The following is a 26,598-nucleotide window of genomic DNA, read 5'->3' as shown; positions in this document are numbered from 1 at the left end:
ACCGGTGAATGAGAAGTAAAATGTCGGTACATTCTCCACTCTGTTTAGGGGTTAGACGAGGGCAAGGGCAACTACTCAATTACAGAAATGGGAGTATTAGTAATTTGTTACTTTCCACCTCTGATTGCAGATCGTCGCCATCGGAGAACTCCGCCTAAGAGAACAAAACAAGATCTTTTGAGATCCTATCTTGAAATAAAATGACAGATTGTGGCTTTTAGGACTTTAAGGAAGTGGATGAAAAACAAACAAGGAGCTCCTGTAATGAGTTTATTGGCAAAAAGAAAAGACAGAATGTTGTGAGTACACACTTTGTAATCTAGTTACAAACATACTTTCCGTCTTAGAAATTATTAATATAACTGTTAATGAGATGCTTTTCATATAGACTGTACATAAAAAAAGGAAAACGAGATGGTGGATTTGTACATTATAAAAACACATCTTGGCTGAAAGTTAAAAAAAAAAAAAAACAATTGTACATGAAATGAATTTTAAAGGTTTCTGTATTAACAAATTTCCAAGATGAATCTCCCAAAAAAATATTTCTTCTACGCCAAAATTATTTCCCCCTTTCCTCATATTTCAAGTTCACATATTTCAAAAAGTGGTTAAAAGAAACCTTTCACTCCTAGAACGCCATGCTGGGTTGTTTTTTTTTTACATTAAAGTGGCTAAAAAAATTAACTTAAAAGTCGTAGACAATTGTAAACTTGGAGTGATACTTTTGGAAAACAAGTATCATAAATGTTCCTCTTTAGTATTATTTTCATTATTTCTATTTTTTCCAAGAAATATCCAAAATGAAGAAAAAAAAGAGTAAACAACAGACTTAAAAACCCAGCTGCTAAAGAAAACACTGGCAGACTTTTATGGATACAAATTCACAGAAATTATGACTAAAATCATGTACAAAGTACTACAAACATTTCACAATAACTCAAAAACGCTGGTGTATAAAAAAACTAAAAATCAAAAACACACCACACAAACACGAGGTGGATTTTTCCAGTCGTCCAAATCAGTTACGTCGCGTAAACGTTAGCTTTTGCTTCCTTCCTCCACGAAAATAAACACTTTCTTCCTATTCAGATTTTTTAGGGAAAACTGAAACCACGAGGCGATAACTTGCAGAGAAACCAGCGACACACACGGGAAGCCTCGGCAATCATTTCTCCAACATAAATGTAATAAAAATAAACGTTTCTCTGATCCAAAATAATATCTAAAGCGCTCCAAAGAAAAACCTGGACTGACAAAAACCAAAAGAGAGAAGTTCCTCAAAAGAAGAAGAATCCCCCCCCCAAAAAAAAATACAAAGCAAACACATTATTTTACATTTGGACAAAATGTTTCACCGAATACAGGATAAAAAAAAACAACCCAAAATGCATTATTTTACGGTTTCCTCTCGTTGTCGTTCTTGCGTTTGTGTTCAGTTCAAAGCGTTAACTTCCTCCACTTCTTCATTGGTACTTTGGCACTTTGGTGTATTCCTCTGTGTGAATGTTTTTGCACATGCAGATGGACAGGACCATCCCCAGCAGCTGTCGGACAAAACAGAGACCCCATCAATACGTTTTATATATCTTAATAAACAGATAAATAATGTTAAAACCAGCTTTTATCTAATCTAAAATTAATCTTAAGTCTTATCTCGTAAGCACTTTGAGCGTGTGACTCATGCTTTTATTTCAACTCGTTAAGACTACTGTAATGCACTTTACATTGGCGTAAACCAAACCTCTCTTTCACGCGTACAGTTCAGTCCCTCCAGAAAAACGCGATCATGCGATCGCATAATTCAACGCATAATCAGCCAAAGTCCGCATATCTATGCGAGTGGGGGTGCATTTTTTCAAATTTGCTGCACTTTTGACGCATAAATTGCCGATTTCCGCTCAAAATGTGCGGGGCTTGCATGATTTCATAATCCCCGCATTTTCGTTGCAAAAAATTCACATATCTTAGCAGAAAGTTGAAAAAAATGTTGCGTTTACTTCACACAAAAGCAGCCATTTCCCCCTGTTGCCATGGGAACTTTATGAAGTGACATAATTACACAACGTGAACATCATCAAAAAGCACGGTGTTGGAGGGGGGGGGGGAAATCACTTCTTTTTTTCCCTCCTTTTCATCAAACCGCAGTTTTTGCAAGTTCCCGCAATTTCATCGCATACAAACGTGCTGCATAATCCCAAAAATACTCCGCATTTTTTTGGAAGGACTAACAGTACAAAACTCGGCCGCACGTCTTTTAACCGGAACTCGCAAGCATGAACACATAACGCCAGTCCTGGCCTCGCTACATTGGCTCCCGGTCCATTTTAGAATACATTTTAAGATCTTATTGTTTGTCACTGAATGGTTTGGCTCTTCGCTACATCTCAGACCTCTTACAAGTTTACGCCCCCCTCAAGGTCACTTAGGTCTACTGATCAACTTCGGCTGGTCGCTCCGAAAACCAGGTTTAAAAACCTAAACGGTGGAAGGAGCTATACCTCCACAGGTCCCATTGGCCCCGACCCTCCAATCTTTGAAATCTCGTCTTAAAACTCACTTGTATTCCCCGGCTTTTAACCCAGCATGAGAACTGTGTGATCATATGTTGATTTAGGTGTTCTGTGTGTTTAGATGTGTTTTTATGGGTTCTCTCCTGTTCAGAACTTTGTAAACCTTTGTTTTTAAAATGTGTTCTATAAATAAAATGGATTGGATCTTCAAAACACTCTCTCAACAACCGCTCATCCAAACAACTTCGTGTAACCGAGGTTATCATAAGTTTGAATTTTCAGTTTAGTTTGACTTTTGGATTTCATTTCAGTTTAGCTTGAGTTAGTTTTCAAAGTTTGGTTTGCTAGAGTAACGTCTGACAGGTCGGTGTTTTCTGCTGCATTTGTCGCCTTGTGTCTGGAACAAACTCCCAGAAAACTGCAGGTCCGCCGCAACTCACATGTTCTTTTAAATGCTCGATGGGGTTTTAAGCCCCCACCGTCGACTTCAAGGCACCTAACCCTAACCCTAGTGCCTTCCATGCAGCGTTGCCTGGAAGAAGGCATTGGGGGGCTTAGAACACCAAAACACCCTTTTAAAGTAAAGGCTGAAGACCTTTCTTTTTGATGCTGCCTTTCTTTAACCCTTGTAATGTGTTAAAAAGCAACGCACATTTTTTGTGTGAAAGCGGGTCAAATCTGCCCCGTGATTGAACTCATACCCATAAAACAATAGGAGCATTTGTTTGTGTGCGAGGGGGGTAAAGGCCTGTGTGTGGTGGGGGGTGTTAACATTGAAATGAATTTTTAGTAAAAATGCATCTATATCCTGCAAGAAAGCCTGCGTTCCCGGTATTTTGTGGTAGGGTGCATGTATATGTGTGTGTGTGTGTGTTTGTACTTGTGAGCCAATTTTCATCTACAAAGCAGCCCCACAACTGCCAATATTCTCTGCCAGGTCATATCTGACCCGTAACACAACATATGTAGCTAGTCTCTAAGCTACTACCAGGTCCAGGTACATGCTGCTTCCTGTTTACACCGGCACGAGCATGCCCAGTATACGCCAATGGTCATGTGATATGTGTTTGGACGTGTTAGTTCAGAGATTGGTTCAGCTACTGGAGCTAAAACTCTGCACAGAGATCGTTTTTTTTGGCTCCAAATGCCGCTTAAAGACCAAAACGTAGTAGTGTAAATGTAGGCTTGGTCTGGCTGTTTTGTCTGCGCCGATGTTTGATTGACAGCTTTCACAGGAGCCTAAAGAACTCAGTAATGTACCCAACAGTTAAAACTAGACATTTTGTTTTATGAATCAAGTTGTACCTCGATCAGAGCCACTCCGAGGCAGACCCCCAGGACGACCCCGATGTTGGTGACGAGCCAGCTCTCCACGCTGGCAGCACAACCCTGAAGGAGATTCATCCAAAACAGCACAGCAGAATGAATGTTTGAATGAATGAATGAATGAGGAACTCAGCCAGGTGAAAGGAAGGAAACAGATAAATATAATAATGACAGAAAAAACGGTTTACCACGTCGTAAACGGGCCAGTCGGGCGTCTGAGCCTCGCAGAATCCGCTGTCGGAGAAGTTCCCCGAGGCCAGCGAGACGTTCTGGCACGAGCAGGGAAACAGCAGCTGGGAGCTGTTGATGATCACCAGGTTACCGCTCCAGTCCTGACGGCCGGTCCAGCCACAGCACTCCATCTACAGACAGACAGACAGACCGACAGACAGACAGACAGGAAGTCAACACAAATGGGCCATTTAAGTGACACTACAACTGCCACACAGCCCTGCCGCGAATGATTTTGTTGGTCAAAACGTTCCCCAAAACCTAATAATACATTTTCTTGGGTTTGCTTTTGATATTTTTGCTACAGTGTGTGGTACTAAGTTACTTTACTAATTATAAAGTTTTTTTTTGTAATGCATCACTCTTATTTATTAGCGGAAGTTTGTCGAGGCCTGTGTGTAGCAGATCTGTCTTTGTTTCAACAGGAACACTTCAGTGTGAGGGGTGTTTGTATTCATCTGTAATTATATAAAAGCAATTTGCATTTTGAACATAAGAGGTAAGATTTTTTTTTTTTTGAAAAAGAGCACTTTGAGACATGAATCTGACTCCAGATCAGTTCTTCCAACTCACATTCCTCTGGATGAAGTCCCAGGCCTGCTCCGTGCTCGAGTTGCTGCCGGGGTAGTCGTCCAGCACTTTGCTGACGATCTTGGACATCTCTTCGTTCAGCTGAAAGAAAACAGGTTTGTGGTGTTGAATTAAAAAAAAAAAAAAAAATATGTCTTTTGATATCTGGAAATGAATTGAGGAGACTTCAAAGATGACCGATTCAGAGGTCTTCAGATTAGATGCAGCTTTATTCAGATGGAGACACACCCCTCAACAAAAAAATCTCTTATCCCTGCTTCCATCTGGCAGGCAGTATCGGGCTTTTAGAGCACGCACATCCAGGCTGCGCAACAGTTTTATCCCCAGGGCCGTCAGAAATTAACAATCATGCTCCCCCCCACCTCCCCTTGACTGCTTTAGCCCGGCTAGTGGGAGGGGGTTACCACCACACCAAATTCTGTCCTAATTCAGGGTTCAACGCTGAAGGTTTTTTTCACTTGTCCGGTCTGGCAAGTTAAAAAAAACTTTTTTACCGGCCCTAAACATTTATTTTTTTCCTGGGAAAAACGTCATTAACAAAGTCTGGCAAACAACATCTAAACATTTCAAACTTTGAGGGAAAAAAAGCGTAATTGTATTGTGATATTTCTGCCGGTTATTGCGATTACGATTTGATTGGCGATTTTTCTCAAAAGTTTAGCCGAAGTTCAATATTCACTGTGTAGCAGATAAAACATGTCATGGAGTATTATAACATGAGACACCATCCAAACTGCTCTATACACACGGACCTGCCGCTAGTCTCCCAAAGAGGCGTGGCCGGGGCGGAGCCCACGGGACACAGATCCAGGAAACCACTCTGAGTTGGGGCGTCTCGGTTCTATCCCGTCTCTGAACTAACCACTGACAGGTGCTTCATTCATGGACTCATGGGGCCCTATTTTAACGATCTGGCGCAGGTGTGTTTAGGGCGTGTCCAAATCCACTTTTGCTAGTTTGACGGCGATAAAAAGGGTCCGTGTGCCGGGCGCCTGGTCCTAAAGGGTTGTTCTTAGTGTCTTCATTAATCAGAGGTGTGTTTGGGCCTAACATGCAAATCAACCAATCAGAGATCATCTCCCATTCCCTTTAAAAGCCAGGTGCGTTTAGACCTTGGAGCATTGCTGTTATGATGGAGGATTTGCACCCTAATATTTTTATTTGTAATCTTTTGCATGTGTGTGTGCTGCTGTGCGTCCCTGAGTGTGTAACAAGCATAGTGTGCGCTTGCTGTGCACAAGCCTAGTCACATTTTACTAATGCGCTGTTAAAATAACAATGAAATGCTGCATTATTGACTTTAGAACCAGGTTTTTGTTGGTCAACGGCACAATCACTTTTCGCTGCCTCAAGATAGCAATATGCCCAGAATGCACCTGAACACACCTCCCTGTAAGACCAGCACGGGCGCACAGATGGGCGCAGGTGCATTTGCTATTTAAACAACGTGGGCGCTGGACGGGAAACTGACAACTGGGTCGGACTTAAACTAGCAAAGACACTTGCGTCGGGCTTTGTGCTGCGCTGTGCCGGGTGCAAGATAGGACCCATGGTGTTGCGTCACTGCGTCAAGTATTGAGGAAACACAATGGATATTTGGCGTTATTTTTAGCATTACATTTCTTTTTTTGGCCTGTTGGGGGTTCTTGTTGGCGTACAATTATTGGGTTAACCCTGCAGAATTGCCTATTTACATTACAGCTTGTTGGCAGCAGTCTCGCTCAATACTGGACCAATGTCAAAGATTATTGTTCCATCAGTCACTTCGACACAAAAACATTTAAAAGTAGGATCCAGGTTAAAAAATACTGAAGTTAATTTGTTTTAACTAAAATCCTCAATGTTCCTTAACAAAGAGGGACTCTTCTTAACAATATTAAAGTTGTATAATCACAGCCATGTTCCACTTGCATTCCTCAATAATCACATTTCTTTTTCTTGACTTTGGTTTGCCAACTCCAACGTGAGCCACGGATTCTCGCTGTGCAGAAATTTGGCTTCCAGATCTGTGAAATCAGATTTGTAGGATATCCAGAAACATTACAATCAGGAGCCGAACACAGCGGCACGTTTAATGGATGAACGGATCCGAATCGCTGGAGACCAGACGCAGAAAACCTGAGTGTAATCGTTGCTAAATCGTTTCTCCAAGTATGCTGAGACACTCAAGGTCTCCAGTGAACACGTTCTGGAAAAGCAGATATACTCAAATAGAGGTTTTTCCTTGAACCACCATTTGGCAGAGACGCATGGTGGGCTGAAAATAAGTCTTAAGAGCTTCCAACAAATGTTCAGATACAATAAACAGAGATCTGTCTGCACTCTGAACGACTGAATTCCTCTTTTTGTTGCATTTCATTCTGTTCGGATGATTTACGCATCTGGAAATGTGGGTCAGTGAGGACAAACTCAAACTTCTGGTCCAAGTCTGAGGTTTTCTTGCTCTCGTTTGCTTGAACAAATCATAAAAGTGCACATCATTAATATTGCATTTGTAGATATGTGTGTGTGTGTGTGTGTGTGTGTGTGAGAGAGAAACTATAAGCCTGCAGGTCTGTGTTGTTAATTCCTTTCACAAAGCCTCGTCAATCATTAAACAGTCCAGACTCAGTGTTAAGTAAAATGTTATATATATATATATATATATATATATATATATATACACACACACACACTTTTGGCTACGTGAGGCGTCTATTTGTTTACATCACATTACACTCCGTATTTTTGTCAAAGCTCTCAGAAAAATCGGAGTTCTCAACTCGTAACTACCACTCGCATGTTGACATAAATGGTACTTACGAGTTGGAAACTGGTAATTACAGCAACTCATGTAACGTGAACGCAGCATAAAGTCTCCTCTCAGGGAAACACAGATGGTTCGCATTGCAGTTAATCACTGGAGCATCCATATAACCATCTACGCGTGTGTTTGATCTGAAGAACGCGCAGATGAAAGAGTGCAGAAACTTCTCTTACAGGAACAATGTACTTGTAACTCATTGACAACCGATTAGTTGGTCTTTCTGTACGGCGAAATGAGCCGTCATGCTCAGTTGTAACTCGTCCTGTTTTTTTGTATTTTACTTCCTTGTTGTTGGTTTTATTTGCCGTTCATCTGGAAAGCACTTTGTTACCTTGTTAACCCTTGTGTTGTCTCAACCTAATTTTGAAAGCCCAAAATAACACGGATGATTCCATACAACGGCTTCACAAGTAAAACAAAACATCGGATCTCTACTTTCATTGAATTTTTGGTGTTTTATTGAATTTTTTAGCATTTGAAAAAAAAGAATTGAAATGTTTCGAAACAGTATTCCAACTGAACGTTGACATATACAGTATGGGATTATCCCTCCTTTAATATTAGTCTAAATAATTCATAATTTCTGCTTTTTTTTAACTCAAGACTAGGTATAATTTCCTATAAATTATGTTTAATGACCATGAATCTAAAAAAAGTGTAAAACTAGAGGTAATAAGTTGGTATTAGTGGTGTTCATACATTGTAGTGAAAAGAAGCGTTAAATGTAAAAAAAAAAAAAAAAAAAAAAATATCGCCAAAAAACGAGAAATAAAGTGCCAAAACTGTCAAAAAAAAGCGACTTAAATGTCAGAAAAAGGGTTGATTTTCAGTTTTGACCAGGGAGGACGACAAGTGAGTGGTCGAATGGAAGACAACACAAGGGTTAAGAAAAGTGCTATAGAAATAAAGTTTAATATTATTATGATTAGTATGTGTTGAAGATATGCAAGAGACAAGTGCATCAAAGTTTGGTTGTGTCTCACTCTCTTTAAAAGGAGGAAGAGGCTGTAAAGTTCAATAAATAGTTGCATAATATATATACATTATTTATTGGTTATAAATAGGAGTTAGGGTTGTTCCTGCATAGAGGAATTTTTGGCGCCCCACCAAAGAGGTTTTAGCCAGCCCCAAAGAAATAAATCACCATCACCCAAATTATAAGGAATTGAGAAAAAATTCTCTATATGTAATAATCTCTAAATGTGTTTAAGAGAAATTTACCAAACAAGCAGAACATAAGGTTGAATATGAGAGCTAATCTCAGTTTAATCTTCACAGTCAGGCTGTAGTGGACTCTCCCATGATTTATTTAAATATTAATATAATTTTTTTGTAACCAGTTTTGTTAATAGGGGTTTTATATAGTCAAAGCATTATATTCATTTTTGTTTATCAAATTGTCAGAAATAACAGAAAAATGCATAGATTTCTGTCAAATAACGTAACACAGACTCTTTGCCTTTTACTGTACGCGGAACAAATCCCCATTCTGAGTCAGGAAAAACCCTGAGAGGGTGTCACGATTTTGATTTAAAAATCCAAAATTAATCAAAATGAGCTTTTGATTTCGACTTTTAAAATAAAAAGCAGGATCGGTGATTCCCTCAGTATCATCTCCTCTCTTTAAAGCCAAAACTAATAAAAGACACAATCAAATTTTGTGTTAGAAGAGAAGCCCATTTGACGCTCTTTCTGCTTTGCTTCCTGTTGATCTGTAAAATGTTTCAGACTCGAACACCAGAGGGCAACGCAGCACTAATCGCTGTGCGTTTTAATTTCAGGCTGCTGGTGTCACATTGACCATATGTCTACTCATCATCAGACGCCGTTCTCTCGGATGTAGCTGTATGCTTGTTGGAAGTGTAATTAGTTTCTATTTATAGCACAAGTTGTTGTTCATCTGTTAGAGCACATAGTTCTCCTTGTTATGACACATCATGGGTGTGACCACAACCAAACGGAGGACAAAGGTGTGTTGCAAACCTCCAACATTCCTTTTGTCGCAATCACCTGTCGACGTGAGACTAACCAAACGGGTTATGAAGAGGAAGTGACATCACTCACCACATCCTTCTGGAAGAAGATGAGCGCGCCGGCTGCTACCTGAGCGAGGAGGATCAGCAGGAGGCAGCTGAAGTACTGAGAAGAGACAACAGATGTTAAACACATCTGTAACTGCACTGAGTTTTCAATTCAATTCAGTTTATTTAAGAAGGGGACTTAAATGCTTTAATGTTTAAAAAACGCTGTATTTTTCTCATCCTGTCTGTCTGACTATACCGGTTTTCATCCTCTGTCTGAAACGCTCTGTTTTAGCGTGTGTCTCTTTAAGAAACCTTACTTAAAAAGCCCAGTCTGCTCCGACTGGTCAGCGTTTCCGGGTCTTCTGCATCTGTGGTCTCGGAGTGTTTGCATCGTTAGTCATTGCAGCCAGGGAATAACTAACGGCACTGCAGTGGCACTTTCTACCTTTTATATAGTATAGTTAGGACATAACAAACGTATAGAAGTCCTGACGACTCGTTTAAAAAGGCACAGTTTCTGAATACGGGCTGTGTGCATTTCTCTGTCAATTGAGGGTTTCGATGTTTTTACAGTATTTATAAAAAGAAAAAGAAAAAAAACTTGACCAGCTTTATAATCACAAGGACATGGAAATCTCACTTTTTACAACATGGGACCTTTACATACAAATACATAATAGACTAAACAAGAAAGACACAAGCAGAGCTTAGCACAAAACAAGACACAGCACAAGCAAAAAGATTAGCAACAAAATAAAGCAGAACAGTTAACAAGGTAAAACAAAGACATAAACAAATATCAGAAAAGACAACTGTTGAGAGCAATAAAAGTGAAATAATAAGAAAAAATAACAAATACGTATATGTCGAGATTGCACACACCATAAAGTATATGCAGTGAGTTTATTCAGAGGTAGAGGACCACTTTCAAAAACACAAAAAAATAATGTAGCATACAAGGGAGAAAGTAAAGTACCAAGATAGTATTTTGTATTCTTGAATGTTTTTGTATCTTTTAACGCCCAATGGAGTAGCTGTTGTTGGTCCTTTAGGACAGGGGTTCCCAACCTTTTGGTCTGAGAACCTCCAGATAGGGTCAGATGAACTTGCAACCCCTTCCTCAATTCCCTATGTATGAACCAATATATCATACTATTAATTAAAATAAAAGTTGATATTGTTAATTATTTCATACAATTGAACTGTCAATATTTAGGTTGGTTTAGTCAGCAATCCTACTACTAAAAGCCTTCCAGGCTACTACTACTACTACTTAAAGTGAAGCTGAATTTTTCAACCATTTGTCCATTAACGTTACTTTATGCCATTACTTTTAGCTAACTTTTTCTACGTTAGCTAACTAATAACTATTTCAACCATTAGCTAACTATTTCAACAATTAGCTAACAGTAGAAATAATTAGCTAACTATTTCAACCGATCGCTAACTATTTTAACTGTTAACTATTTCAACCGTTGGCTAACAGTGGAAATAGTTAGCTAACTATTTCCACTGTTAGCTAACTATTTTAACTGTTTCTCCATTACTTTTAATCATTTGAACCGTTTAGTCATAACTTTAAGCTAGTTATTTCTACCATCATCAACTTCTGTGCTCGATGCTAACTAGTTTTCACACACACTTATGTGATTGCAACATGTGGTGTTCAGGTGTTAGTCACTTCATGTTCATACATGGATATATTATTTTTATCAAATCAGAATTTCCATTTCTTCAAATTAGTTGAGCTGCTCTACAAGCTTTCCACGTACCCACCTGGCAACTGCAGAAGTCCCCCTGTTGGGAGTCACTGCTTTAAGTCCAAGTATTATATTTCCACAGTATACATCCTCCACTTGTACCACAGCTGCGTTGTTCATCATCCTGTCTGAATGATCAGGACGTACGTACATACGTTACGTTCATACAAACGGACACTCACCAGGCCGAGCAGACAGCGGATCTCATAGATGGCGCCCAAGCAGCCGAGGAAGCCCATGAGCATGGAGAAAGCCCCGACTCCAATCAGGATGTAGCAGGCTGCCTTTACAGCTGTGGAGTTACCTGGATGGACAGATCAGAAGCCACGGGTTATCACAACTTTAACGGGACGGGATGAGGAGGAGGGAGGGGCGATATAGCCTCATTTTGTTAGAAAATACTTCGAACGCCAACAAGAAGTGCCGTCACCCAACATCGCTTAGAACACCTTTAAGTTAGACTTACTCTGTAGCACATTTTAAACACACTGTAGTTTTCTGCCTCTAGGGGTCCCTCAATCAAAACAATAACAAAAGACTGAGTCGTGAAGCAGTGTGGGATCATGGGAGTTGTAGTCTTTATTGCCGTCAGCGTCTCCCTGTTAGGATTCCTTTAGTGTTCATCGTTCAGGAGGTTTTTATCCACAGTGGTGTCCTCCTCTCCAAAACAAGACGCACCCGCTGATTAAAACCGGTAAAAACACTGAATAAAGCAGTCTGACGTTTAAAATCAGTGTTTCAGCGGCTGCGAGTTAAACTGTCTCTTAACGTTTGCTCAGCTCGTTTCTCTGATAACTTCAGATCCAGACGTCTGATGACCAAAATCCTTCATCCGGTTAAAATATAGTTAAAAACCACCAAGATCTAAAAAGTGCATCGTGAAGATTTTCTGGGTTGTAGGTCACTAAGAAGAAGCAGCTTCTCAAATGTGAAGACTTTGTGCAGTAAACTGAATATATGAGCTCTTGTCTGGACACATTTTGACGACTACAGGAGATGCAAAACCACCACAATATAACCACTAGAATAAAACAACTAAAAATAGATGCAAAATGACCACAAACAGACCCAAAGTTATTAAAAAGAGACACAAAAAGACTAAATAGAAAAGTAAAACGATAAAAAATAGATGCAAAAATGACTAAAAGTAGACTCTCAGTTTGAGTGTCTTGTTCCTATGTAGACACTCTTCCGTGTCTAGAGGTCCACGTACCAATTGTCTCATAATCCGTCCATGACTGCAGAATCCTTCTGAGGTTTTAAATAATGTAATTTCATCTGGCCGTCTGTGAAATGCATGTTTTTTTCATCATACAGAAGTCTAAAACAAAACTGTATTTCATACTTTATCATCGCAGTCAGCTGACAAACAAGAACATTCACCAACATGTATTTTAATTAATTTAATAGTTTTTGAGAGAATTTCCGTCTCTGAACTCTGCAAACTTGTGGAAACTGAAACCAGACGAGCTCGCCGAATCAGCAACATGTGTTAACATAAAAAATGAATGAAATTAGAGGCAGATGTGCTTCAAGTACAAATCTACTTATGGCGAGTGATTAGGGTCCAACGTAACGCAGGAAGCTAAAATCAGACCTCAGGAACAATTCAAAACCCCTGGCTGGGATTTTGGGTAACTCTCTTCATTGTCGGAGCATGACTCATCAAGAACTGAGAGCCAGTTTCATTTGACTGAAACGCGTTCTGAGTCACGCAAAAAGACTGTGAACAAGCAGCTAGTTGATGTCGGCCAATGCAGCGTTTTAAAGACTGAACCGTCCCTCGCTGAGTCCTCGTGGCCTCAAGGAATCATGGGATACCCCCGGGGGATCAGTGAACCAGGGCACGCAGACGAGGGCAGTTTATGATGGAAAATTAGGCTACGGAGGGGGAGGGGTGCAGGAAATGAAAACCTGTGTGTGCATGTTATTGTGCACACACACACACACACACACACACACACAAACACGTTTTTAGGGTCAACCTACAGAGCCTACCGGTGCAGTTCTCGGCCCCAGATACTGGCTTTTATTTGAGGATACAAAGGGGGCCTGTGACGCCCCACATGCACCGTCACGTAACACACACGCAAAAGTCCACAACACACACTCATGTGCACAAGTTTCTGTTAATGCTCACCAAACTAAAGCTGAGGTACTTTCAGAATCAGATTTGAAGGTAAAATTAGTAAATTTACATTTATTTTGGATTTAAAAGCTGTTATTTGACAGAAAAAGCCCCAACTAGAGACTGAAAATAGACACAAAACAACCACAGACGACACAAAATGATTACAAAGAAACAACACAAGGTGCAAATCCAAAAGATGTTGTAGTTCATCAATGTGGTGCCAATTAGACACCTTGTATAATACTGGGTAAAGTAGTAGTATACTACGACATCTTATCATATAATCATATTGTATGTTTTATGTGTAAAAAAGTGTAGTGACGTAAAAGTACAATATTTCCTTCTCAGATGAAGTGAAGTACAATCATAAAGTAGCACACAATGGAAATATTTAAGTTAACTATACGAACTTCAAAATTGTACTTAAGTAAAGTCACCTTTTAGAATATTACTTGAGTAAAAGTCTTAAAGTTTCGGATATTAAATGTACTTGATTATTAGAATTAAACGTTTAAAAGAAACTCTGATTATGAACTTTATTGTGGCTTCCTTATAGTGAAGCATGATATTCAGGGTTTCCACATCGTCTTAAACACCAAATTCAAAGTCTTTTCCAGGACTTACCAGCCCACATTCCCTCAAGTTCAAGGAGGAAACCGGAGGAAGCATATTTTGAGAGAGCTGACATCAACAAAGCCAAAAACAGAAACAATCTAGGAGCACTGATTCGCCAAACCTGCTTTTTTGCAGTCCAACACATTTCTTCTGATTTTATTTTGTGGTAATGAGTAACGAAGATGCTTAGGGGTAATGTAGTGAAAGTGAAAGTTTCCATAAAAATATAAATAACAAAGTAAAGTACAGATACCTGAAAAAGCATAGTAACAAGATGTTTGTACTTGGTTACATTACAACACTGATTAGGGAACGACTCCAGTGTTCGCTGAGGTCTCCCTCCGGGGCCGTTTCAGGAAGGAGGGTTAACAAACTCTGAGTCTAACCCTGAACTCGGAGTTGATTTACCCTGAGACAGAAAACTGAGCTCTCGGTTCCAGAACAGCTGATTTTAGTTGGTTCAATGAACTCTGAGTACGTTGACTCAGAGCTAAGCGCATGCACAACCACTATAAAAAGGCAGCATGAATGGAGCCATGATAAGTAAGTAAGTACAATTTATTTGTATAGCACCTTTCACAGATAAAAATCACAAAGTGCTTCACAATAAAATGCAATACAACACAAGAAGTCATAAACATAAACAACCATAAAAACCCTCGACTAAGGGTCTGCTTGAACAGCAGAGTCTTCAGCTGCTTTTTAAAAGATTTAACAGAATCCACACAACAAAGCTACTACTAATCCCATTCTGAGCCTGCAGCACCATGATCATTAACAGAAATATAATTTATGAATCATTTAATTCTTTTTAATGGCTCTCACTGGTTTGTGTCCAGGGAACACTACAAAAACGTTTAAAAAAAAACGTTTCAGAGCGAGGAACACTTTTCTGACGGCTCTGCATACAGTGGCTTTACTAATATGCTCCGCATCACCAATGTTGTAAAGAAAACTGCCGTTTGCAAAAAACATAATGAGACACAAAGAATCTGCTGGGATGTAGTCCACGATGGGTGCCGTTAGTGATACAAGGACGGATAAATTATCTACATATCTGATGGACTGAAGAAAATACCTCTCAAATCGGTTATCTGGAAATGAAAATACATCTAGTTGGGACTCAATATCATCTCCCAACGTAAACTTCTCTGTGAAGTATTACAGCTTTTTCATCAAAGGGATCGTCGACAAAAGGACATTCAATGTTTGAGAAAAAACATTTTATAATCTGCCTAACATAAACCATTTTATTCATGCCGATAAACTGCGCAAAAATGCGCCTGATACGGACTGAATGAATGAGGGAATGAAAGCGTAACTGACTCGGAGGTGAAGTTATCTCTCTTTCTGAAACGGAGCCCAGACCCATCCCTCTATATGTGATGATATCAAACGTGTTCTGACTCAGCGCTGTGTCTATGTACAATCAGAGTTACAGCCGCACCACGCAGCTCATTGATTCAGGCTCCAAAACGCGCTGCGATCATCAGCGACGGGCCTATTTAGCATCAATACGTCTCGTTTATGTGCAGACACAAAGCTAAACTGTCCACTGTACTTTCACCCTCTGGTGTGCGTCGTATGACCGCATTCCTGCCCTCGATATAATCCCTGGACTCACGCTATCCCGCCAGTGTCCTCGCTGCGCGGACGGAGCGGTGATGTAGTGTGTGTGTGTGTGTGAGATGAGTAAGGCGGTGAGCGCACTGGGCTGATGTGATGCATGCTGATGCTGGACGGAGCAGAAAGAGCCCAGTGTCTGAGGGGAGGACACCTGCAGAGAGGCCGCGGACCAGGGACAAATGTCCTCAGTGATGCTCACTGGTCTGAGAGAGAGCACACACACACACACACACACACACACACACACACACACACACACACACACACACACACTCTATTACAGCAGCTCAATGTCTGTCTCTATATTTCTGCATCAACACTTCTTCAGTCGTCTCGGAGCCTTTCTGTCTCTCTCACACTGGTCGTCTCTTCTTCTTTCTCGCTGATCAACTCTTACCGTTACTATATTTCAGACAGAGTTAAAGGAAGAAGTTTGAAACGTTTTGGGGAAATTGGCGTTAGGTAGTTAAGTACAGAGCTGGACTCTGTGTACGTGGCTAGCGTAGCTTAGCGTAAAGACTGGAAGCAGCTAGCCTGGCTCTGGTTTTAGTCCAACAGTGGTGAAATGTAACTAAGTACAATTTGAGGTACTTGTACTTTACTTGAGTCTTTACTTTTGATACCACTATCTACTTCTACTCCACTACATGTATCTGAAGGCTTTAGCTACTTTACACATTAAGATTTTTGCACATAAAACATATGAAGAGTTTATAAAATCTGATGTTTCATTATAAATTTAAACTCCCCAACAGTTTATACAAGTACAGCTGAAACGATGAGTCAATTAATCTGTCAATTGGAAGAAAACTAATTATAAACTAATGTGATTGTTGAAGTCATTTTTCATGTAAAAACATTTTATTTAGTTAATGTCACTCAGAAAACAACCGGCCAATCAGAAGAGAGGCTCATGAATATTAATTAGACAGGCTAAAACTTCAAATAAAACTCCAGAAAGGTGTAACATGCAGTATGTGACCTTTAACGTAGAAGTAATAAAGTTGAGGTTTGGACTGTTGGTGTCACTTTGGGTAAATTTGATGTAATCTTTCCCTATTTTTAGAGGATTGCACAATAAATCGATGTATCATCATCCCGATATCAACTTGAAAGAGAATCAGTAGGAAACTGAATAAGTGTATTTCCTAAATGAGTTGGTTTCTTCAATCTTAAACTTTTTCCAAGATTTCTTGGAACGCTTCATCAGTAACAGGAGAGTCACTGAGTACGTTTACATGCACACTAATATTCCATTATTATTCAGAATATGACAATATTCCTAATTTGATATGGGTCATGTAAACAGCATATTCCAGTTGGATATTCCAAATAAGGCCTTTTTCTAAATATAGCATTTTCCGATTAAGACATATGGGATATTCCGGTATTATTCCGGTTTTAGAGGCATTGTTTGGACATGTATACAGCACCAGAATCCAGAATATGCGTCTCAACCAGGGTTTACCTCAGTTTACGGCCTCTTGCCTGTTTACGTCTTGTGGTCAGCTCTGTGCGTTGCTATGGTTGCTTACACAAACCAACCAGCCAACAGTTTGCAAGGCTGCGGACCCGATAAGGAGGAACACAGCTACTTTTAAACATTATCTAAGACTTGGATACGAACAGGTTTTTGGATATGAGCAGACCTTTTCAAGAAGCTGGTTGAAGGAATGAAAGAGGGAGGCTGTGTTTGCACTCTCCAACAAGTCCGCCACCACTGGGAAACTTTGAAAAAGTTGTATTTTGCATGGCTACACGTAAACGGGAATATCAGTTGAATATTCACTTTCATTAGCCGTGTTAACAGCTTAGTCAGAATATTGTGTTTTTCGGAATAAGGGCAAAAACCAGAGATTTTTGCCAAGAGATCTGTGGCGTGAAGGAATTTCTTTTTTAAACACAGTCCAGAGAGCCGGACAGACAAAAACATGGAGGAAAATCTGCTGGACACTTGTGTTTAACAAACCAGTGTCAACACACCAGTGAACACACACAGACACCTAAACTTTCACGGTGACGTCACCAACGTGTCAGCCTCTGGTGTCGTGCCAAAAAGTGATCATCAACCAAAAATAGTTTCCGTACGTGGGCGCGTACGCAGCCTGTTAAAGCTGTATCGCCCAGGTTATATATACACCAATGAAGCTCACTTGGAAAACTGCGTATTACTGGATGTACTGGCCCTTTAAAAATGACCTCTGTCCTCCATCAGGGTCACCTGAAGTTAATTTGACTCATTTAGCGGCTGGCTCTCCGCCTCGTAACGTTACTACTCCGCTGCTCGTTTGACGGTTACTGCAAAACCTCAACTCCGCGACTTACCGGAAGTCGGCTTATTATCGGAAGTTAATTTGAATGGAATTGGCCTTTCTATCCATTTTATTTCTATGGTTTTAAGTCTGGAACTGAACCAACCAGCTACTAGAGGAATTGTGACCATATCGTGATTTCGGCGCAACACTGGAAAAGCCTGTGATTGTATCCAGCCAGGTAAAAGGGAGGTGGCAGGAGATGTCTTTATATAGGCCTTATTGCATTTTAATTGTATTTTAGAAGTTATCTGTTGTAGTTATGGCTGATACTGAGGCAAAGCCATCACAGAAAAGAAGGGAATTAAAGGACTAACAACTAAAAGCTAAAAGTGAAAGACGTGAGTCACACTTGGTCGGTCTATTACCAGATGGAGACAATTACGGGATTGTAAATGATTCAAACACGTCCCCGAATTGGCTCTCAGGTATGTAATATGTCTAATTCATTCATAAAATATAAGTAATATACAATGGGCAATAAAGCACCGTAAAGAAAAGACCTTTACAACAGCAGGTGTGGTAAAAACACCACCGCTAGAATCAACACAAACTCAAAGTTACGATCGACGATCAATCAACGATAAGCAAGACTTGGAGAATCTGATTCCACTATGTCAATTCTTAGTCTGGGAGAGGTTAAAGTATCCAAAAGCAATCTCATGAAACACCTGCAGCTCTTGATGTTAATGTGAAGGGCTGATGGGATTCGAAGTACCTCATACAACCACACTTCAAAAGATCTGTCCAACTGTCCAACTATACCTTTAAAAAAGGCCCTGAACACCCACACAGGGGGTTAATAGTTAAAGGAGAATTCCGGTTGATTTCAACACGTAACTCTGTCGTTTGTGGTCACGGAGTGTAGTCAGTAGCGAGAAAAAAATCAAAATAATCAGTGTTGACTACACCAAGTTATGCTCCTGCTACAGTTCGCACCCAGGCGGCTGAAACGGGGCAGGTTTTAAACTTCTTAACATGTTCGAGACGTCATTACAAGTGCCTAGCCATGTCAACAGATTCCTTCCGAGTGAACACAGTGAATATGACTGCAGTAGATGTGAAAGAAATGCATAAAAGTTGCGCTAATTCAGCCAGCGCACATACTGTACCTCTGTTTAGTTCGATTGTCGAACTCATACAATCCAATATTCCAAAACGTATTTTTACCACCAAAAAACGATGGTCACGAATTGCCGTGGTTATGTCCATAGTAATGACGTAGCAACATAGATAGGGCGTAGCCTGACATCACAACTGATTGGACCTTTTCTAAGACTGTGTGGGTGTGGCTAGAATGAGTGATTGACATCTTCTCCAGTCCACTGTTAGTGTAAGTTGCACGTGTTAGGGCGGGACAAATGACACCTTTATCATCCTTACTGGTACAAAGAATTTGTGAGCTAATAAGTTCCCATCAAAGCTCCGGCTCACCTTCAACCTGAAGAGAGTCTGATCAGCCGGAATAAGTGAAAACACCTGTGTGGGTGTTCAGAGAAACAACGGCAAGACACGGAGAACTGAGTTCATCGAGAGTAATTACAGGAAAACATGCAAATTAACACGATCAAAAACCCCAATGAAGAAGCAAGGTAGAGATGGAGTGACCCTGCCCGGAGGAAGCCCGGGGCCCCCGTCTGGAGCCAGGCCCAGACGGCGGGCTCGTCGGCGAGCGCCTGGTGGCCGGGTTTGCCACGGAGCCCGGCCGGGCACAGCCCGAACAAGCTACGTGGCTCCCATCTCTCCAGCCCATGGGCCCACCACCTGTGGGAGGAACCGTTGGGGTCGGGTGCGATGCCACATGGGTGGCAGTGAAGGTCAGGGGCCTCGACGGACCAGACCCGGGCGGCAGACGCTGGCTCTGGGGACGTGGAACGTCACCTCTCTGTGGGGGAAGGAGCCGGAACTGGTGCGGGAGGTGGAGCGCTACCGGTTAGATCTGGTGGGGCTTACCTCCACGCACAGTCTTGGTTCTGGAACCATACTCCTGGATAGGGGTTGGACTCTTTTCTTCTCCGGAGTTGCCCAGGGTGTGAGGCGCCGGGCGGGTGTGGGGATACTCACAAGCCCCCGGCTGAGCGCCGCTGTGTTGGAGTTTACCCCGGTGGACGAGAGGGTCGCCTCCCTCGCCTGCGGGTTGTGGGGGGAAAACTCTGACTGTTGTTTGTGCATATGCACCAAACAGGAGTTCGGAGTATTCGGCCTTCTTGAGACCTTGACTGGAGTCCTGCATGGGGCTCCAGTGGGGACTCCATTGTTCTGCTGGGGGACTTCAACGCACACGTGGGCAATGATGGAGACACCTGGAGAGGCGTGATTGGGAGGAACGGCCTCCTGATCTAAACCAGAGTGGTTGTTTGTTGTTGGACTTCTGTGCTAGTCATGGATTGTCTATAACGAACACCATGTTCGAACATAGGGATGCTCATAAGTGTACCTGGTACCAGAGCACCCTAGGCCAAGGTCAATGATCGATTTCATAATCGTTTCATCTGATCTGAGGCCGTATGTTTTGGACACTCGGGTGAAGAGAGGGGCAGAGCTGTCAACCGATCACCATCTGGTGGTGAGTTGGGTCAGGGGTGGGGAAGACTCTGGACAGACCTGGTAAGCCCAAACGTGTAGTGCGGGTAAATTGGGAACGTCTGGAGGAGGCCCCTGTCCGACAGACTTTCAACTCACACCTCCGGGCGGAGCTTTTCGTGCATCCCTGTGGAGGCTGGGGGCATTGAACCCGAGTGGACAATGTTCAGAGTTTCCATTGCTGAAGCTGCGGCGAGGAGCTGTGGTCTTAGGATCTTAGGTGCCTCAAGGGGCGGTAACCCACGAACACCGTGGTGGACACCAGTGGTCAGGGAAGCCGTCCGACTGAAGAAGGAGTCCTTCCGGGATATGTTATCTCGGAGGACTCCGGAGGCGGTTGCAGGGTACCGAGGGGCCCGAAGGGCTGCAGCCTCTGCCGTGAAAGAGGCAAAGCAGCGGGTGTGGGAGAAGTTTGGAGAAGACATGGAGAAGGACTTTCGGTCGGCACCAAAGTGTTTCTGGAAAACTGTTCGCCACCTCAGGAGGGGGAAGGGGGAACCATCCAAGCTGTGTACAGTAAGGATGGGACACTGTTGACCTCCACTGAGGAGGTAATAGGGCGGTGGAAGGAGCACTTTGAGGAACTCCTGAATCCGACTAATACGCCCTCTATGTTAGAGGCAGAGCTGGAGGATAATGGGGGATTGTCGCCGATTTCCCAGGCGGAAGTCACTGATGTAGTCAAACAACTACACAGTGGCAAAGCCCCGGGATTGATGAGATCCGTCCAGAAATGCTCAAGGCTCTGGGTGTGGAGGGGCTGTCCTGGTTGACACGCCTCTTCAACATTGCGTGGAAGTCTGGGACGGTGCCAAAGGAGTGGCAGACTGGGGTGGTGGTTCCTCTTTTTAAAAGGGGGACCAGAGGGTGTGTGCCAATTATAGGGGTATCACACTTCTCAGCCTCCCTGGTAAAGTCTACTCCAAGGTGCTGGAAAGGAGGGTTCGGCCGATAGTCGAACCTCGGGTTGAGGAGGAACAATGCGGATTCCGTCCTGGTCGTGGAACAACGGACCAGCTCTTCACTCTCGCAAGGATCCTGGAGGGAGCCTGGGAGTATGCCCAACCGGTCTACATGTGTTTTGTGGATTTGGAGAAGGCGTATGACCGGGTCCCCCGGGAGATACTGTGGGAGGTGCTGCGGGAGTATGGGGTGAGGGGTCTCTACTCAGGGCCATCCAATCTCTGTATGACCAAAGTGAGAGCTGTGTCCGGGTTCTCGGTAGTAAGTCGGACTCGTTTCAGGTGAGGGTTGGCCTCCGCCAGGGCTGCGCTTTGTCACCAATCCTGTTTGTAATATTTATGGACAGGATATCGAGGCGTAGTCGGGGTGGGGAGGGGTTGCAGTTTGGTGGGCTGGGGATCTCATCGCTGCTCTTTGCAGATGATGTGGTCCTGATGGCATCATCGGCCTGCGACCTTCAGCACTCACTGGATCGGTTCGCAACCGAGTGTGAAGCGGTTGGGATGAGGATCAGCACCTCTAAATCTGAGGCCATGGTTCTCAGCAGGAAACCGATGGAATGCCTTCTCCAGGTAGGGAATGAGTCCTTACCCCAAGTGAAGGAGTTCAAGTACCTTGGGGTTTTGTTCGCGAGTGAGGGACAATGGAGCGGGAGATTGGTCGGAGAATCGGGCGCAGCGGGTGCGGTATTGCATTCAATCTATCGCACTGCCAGGACGAAAAGAGAGCTGAGCCAGAAGGCAAAGCTCTCGATCTACCGGTCAGTTTTCGTTCCTACCCTCACCTATGGTCATGAAGGCTGGGTCATGACCGAAAGAACGAGATCCAGGGTACAAGCGGCGAAATGGGTTTCCTCAGGAGGGTGGCTGGCGTCTCCCTTAGAGATAGGGTGAGAAGCTCAGTCATCCGTGAGGAGCTCGGAGAGAGCCGCTGCTCCTTTGCGTCGAAAGGAGCCAGTTGAGGTGGTTCGGGCATCTGGTAAGGATGCCCCCTGGGCGCCTCCCTAGGGGAGGTGTTCCAGGCACGCCCAGCTGGGAGGAGGCCTCGGGAAGACCCAGGACTAGGTGGAGGGATTATATCTCCAACCTGGCCTGGGAACGCCGATCCCCAGTCGGAGCTGGTTAATGTTGCTCGGGAAAGGGAAGTTTGGGGTCCCCTGCTGGAGCTGCTCCCCCCGCGACCCGACACCGGATAAGCGGACGAAGATGGATGGATGGAGGTCATCAGAAGATGGAAACCATCAACCATTCAGCCCGAAAAACGCCATTATCTGTGAAACAGGAACTCACTCAGGACGATGATGAAGCTCTGATTGTCCAGCAGGAGCCACAGTCCGAAGCCCATGATGACGCCCCCGCACAGCTGGAACACACACACACACACACACACACACACACACACACACACACACACTATGTGTGAACGTTCCCAGTGTGTAAAGGCCTTCAAATAGTTAAAATCAAGAGATATAGTAGTAAATATTAGTATTTATTTTTATATACAACTTTGAGTGCTCATTTCATGTTGCTAAAAAAGGACTTGTGCACATGACGTGCATTGAGAACCAGTCCCTCCAGAAAAACGCGATTATGCGATCGCATAATTCAACGCATAATCAGCCAAAGTCTGCATATTTATCCGGGGGCCGCATTTTTTCAAATACGCCGCACTTTCACCGCATAAATTGCCTTTTTTTTCGTTGCAAAAAAGTCACATATATCTTAGCAGAAAGTTGAAAAAATGTTGCGTTTACTTCACACAAGAGCAGCCATTTTCCACTGTTGCCATGGGAACGTTATGAAGTGACGTAATTACGCGACGTGAACATCATCGAAAAGCAGGGTGTTGGAGGAATCACTTTTTCATCAAACCGCAGTTTTTCATCACATAAAATTGCATAAATATCCCTCATATTCTATTGCATTTTTTAAGAAAACGTGCCCCTATAATCTAGCATTTTTGCACGCAACAATCAAAAAAAAAACTCAGCATTTTTCTGGAAGGACTGGAGAACAGCTCTAAAACAGTGCAGGTGCATTTGCCCTTTAATGGCACATTCATTTTTTATTATTAATCATTAGTGAAGGTTCCAACACTTACAAAGAAGATGAGGTTGAAGAGGAACAGGAAGTACTTGGTCACTTTCAGGCAGCCTTGCCCCATGATGCTGGATCTGTAAACATAAGACAGTCACGACATTAGGGCTGGGTACTAAGTACCATCCTCTGTATAGAAAAATGCCTTCTCATTCAATAGCTAAGGAGATCTCATCAGCGTCGGTGAGCCAATAAGCAGGCAGCGTGCTCGTACCAAGATCTGATAATGTTTGTGATTGGCTGTCGATGCAAACCGAGTTACCAGCAGAGTACGTCGTGGCCTCAAACACCACTTGAGTATTCAAAACTTGAAAAGAAATATCCTTTTTAATGTACATTTAGAACAGATATAAAATGTGCAATTAATCTCAAGTTACAGTTTACATCCAGTTGCACATGTTCAACCAGTACATTTGGGGGAGCGAGTAAAAGCACAAGTTGTTTAGGCCTACTTTACATACATTTGTTAAGTATTGTTTTTAACTGTGAAATGACCAAAAGGTTACTAAGCACTTTTTTATTTATTATTCTGAATGTATGGTATATTGTTTTAATATTTGTCCTGTCACGACAGCGATGGGGCTGTCGGTTTACCTTCTATGTTGCATCGTCAAACGTGCACAATACAATGTGACACTGAATTTGAAACAGCACATTGTAATTTCTGCATCTATTACCAAAGTATGTATTAGTAATACAGTGGAAATTAGTAGAAACGTGAATATTTGGTTAGCATGTTGATTTACGGCGTGTGCCCCTAAATTTTCGGGTTGTGCCCCTAAAATTTTCAGTTGGAGGCCACTGAGGTCCTAGTGAAAAAAGTTAGTCTGGAGCCCTGTGTTAACTATGGACAATCATGCGATTAAATAATGTAATCTAATGACCCTAGTTATAATATAATATAGAGTAATTTACAGGAACGGAGTGCAGGCGAAGTTATTGGGTGTGAGAGCAGAGCAGGATTTTGTCTCCAGAGTTGCTTTTGGTGGGAAGAGCGTGAGGTGAACAAGTGGTGACAGATGCTGCACAGACCTCCGAGGCTAAGCTGGCCCGGCTGATCATGATCTAGGACTGGGGGGGGGTCAAATCCTCCAGGATTACACCCACAGAACCACTACAATCACAACCTCAATCTGTGAGCACGGAGAGGTCCTGCCCTCTGGAACCGAATCGCTGTCTCAGATCCAGATTATAGCAGCAACTAACAATTCATTTCTTTGTTGATCTGTCCATCATTTTCTAGATTAATCCACTACTTCCGTCGTAGATTATAACTGCGTACTTCAATTGTAATACCTAATAACTGATCATTTGGAATATTATGATTAGAGGTGGTGAAATTAACCAAATAATCGATGCATCGAACCGTGGACATGGATCATAATAGATTATTTCTGTTTACAATTTAATTTATGCCCAACAACATTTCTGTTTACATATTCTGGTATGTCTTGCGCATTCAGGAAGTGCCATGTACTCAGTGCTGTATAGTTTTATGTATCCAATTTATTTAGTATTAGAGCACTGCAGAATGTTTGGTTTTTGAAGCTTGAAAAGCTATGAATTAAATATCCTACATGGCTTTAATAGAAAAATGTATTAGACGCATCGAGATATCGAATCGACGACATGATAATCGAAAGATCAGTGAAGATTCACACGTCTAATTATGATCATCATTGAGAGCAGACAAATGAAGTGAAAGTTATCTAATCAAAAAGTGCAGCTTGTGTGGTGGGTGGCTCATATTTACAGAATATCCGGACTGACAATGATCTCCCCCCTCTCCGTACAGTAATGGCCTCTTACTGTCCAATAAATCTATGAAAATCTGGGTGAAATAGGGTCGACCTCTAGCTCACCCCGTAGAGCGCGCGACCCATGTACATGTAGGCCGAGTCCTTAGCAGCGGCCCGGGGTTCGAGTCCGACCTGCGTGTCATCCCCCATTTTCCTGTCTATCCACGGTCACTATCAAATAAAAGGAAAAGCCCCACCCCCCCCCCAAAAAATCTTTAAAATAAATAAATAAATAAATCTGGGTGAAATATGGCGGCCTAATGTTTCCTCCTGGCAGTGAAGCCCTGTAGCGTGAGCACAGTGTCCGTGTTTCCGACCCATATTCCCATCACTGTAACTGGGTTACTGTTACATGGCTGCCTGTGCCAGTTTGGGGGGATGGGGGCAGGCACCTGCAGGGATGACAGAGGGAAGAGACTATGCAATGGGAAAGACATTTTGGCGGTGCAGCAAGGCCAGATGGAAGGTATTACAGACTGTAAACGGAGCAGGCTGAAGCCTTAACAAAGAGCAGGTCAGCCTCGGATACACAGCAAGAGACGCTGCGTTATAAGACACCAAATTACACGCAATCTTCCTTTTAGGTTTGGTTTTAAACCCTGAACTTGGTGAAAAGATAGCTAAAGCTAAAGATTTCACAATAGATAAAAAGGGATTCAAACTAAAAAGACACATTCTTGAAAAAGGTTAAATCAAATCATCAATTAAACTCTTTGATTTAAATGTGGGACAAGCCCGGTAACCAAGTGTCAGGAGGAGTAAACAGAACAGTACGAAAGAAAATAGAAAGCTATGACTGACCAGCGTTTGCAGGTTTCCGGTTTGCTAACGTTAGCACGTTAGCTCGCCACCTACAGTCGTTCACCAACTATCGTTACTGTTGGATATGGTCTTTTTTTTATTGGATTTGTCGACAGTATATATAATATATAAAATATAACCAGACGTATCCTTTAAAATGACATTACGGTGCCTTCAAGGCCTAAGGTCTACATAATGCAGTTCTGGTTGGGAAAAGAATTCCCATAACAAAAGGCTTTGTTAAATTTAGAAAGTACCACGTAGCCACTTTGTGCTACAGCTGCTGAGTGAATGGAAACCACGTCTGCTTCAGGAATGTACACCATGTTTCAATTCATTTATTAGTCTACAAAGTTGTTGAATATGGCGAGTTTTATTGAAAGTCTTTAAAACAAACCCATAGGGAAGATACTATTCACAG

General features: G+C 42.4%; 1 protein-coding gene across 1 annotated transcript in view; it reads right to left on the bottom strand.

The window, feature by feature from the left end:
* Nucleotides 1-257: 257 nt before the first annotated feature.
* Nucleotides 258-26,598, bottom strand: part of LOC114555291 (CD82 antigen) — a 42,969-nt gene continuing 16,628 nt past the window's right edge. The window contains exons 2-9 of the mRNA XM_028577593.1: nucleotides 23,582-23,654; nucleotides 22,771-22,843; nucleotides 11,434-11,555; nucleotides 9,532-9,606; nucleotides 4,644-4,742; nucleotides 4,028-4,201; nucleotides 3,819-3,902; nucleotides 258-1,547 (exon numbers count right to left, since the gene is read on the bottom strand). Coding sequence (XP_028433394.1) covers nucleotides 1,467-1,547; nucleotides 3,819-3,902; nucleotides 4,028-4,201; nucleotides 4,644-4,742; nucleotides 9,532-9,606; nucleotides 11,434-11,555; nucleotides 22,771-22,843; nucleotides 23,582-23,644 — 771 coding nt within the window. The 5' untranslated portion in view covers nucleotides 23,645-23,654 and the 3' untranslated portion in view covers nucleotides 258-1,466. The remainder of the gene's footprint in view (nucleotides 1,548-3,818; nucleotides 3,903-4,027; nucleotides 4,202-4,643; nucleotides 4,743-9,531; nucleotides 9,607-11,433; nucleotides 11,556-22,770; nucleotides 22,844-23,581; nucleotides 23,655-26,598) is intronic.

Source organism: Perca flavescens, chromosome 1 (assembly GCF_004354835.1).
Source record: "Perca flavescens isolate YP-PL-M2 chromosome 1, PFLA_1.0, whole genome shotgun sequence".
NCBI lineage: Eukaryota > Metazoa > Chordata > Actinopteri > Perciformes > Percidae > Perca > Perca flavescens.
Note: the sequence above shows the minus strand (reverse complement) of the source record. Positions and strands in the feature narration are given on the sequence as shown.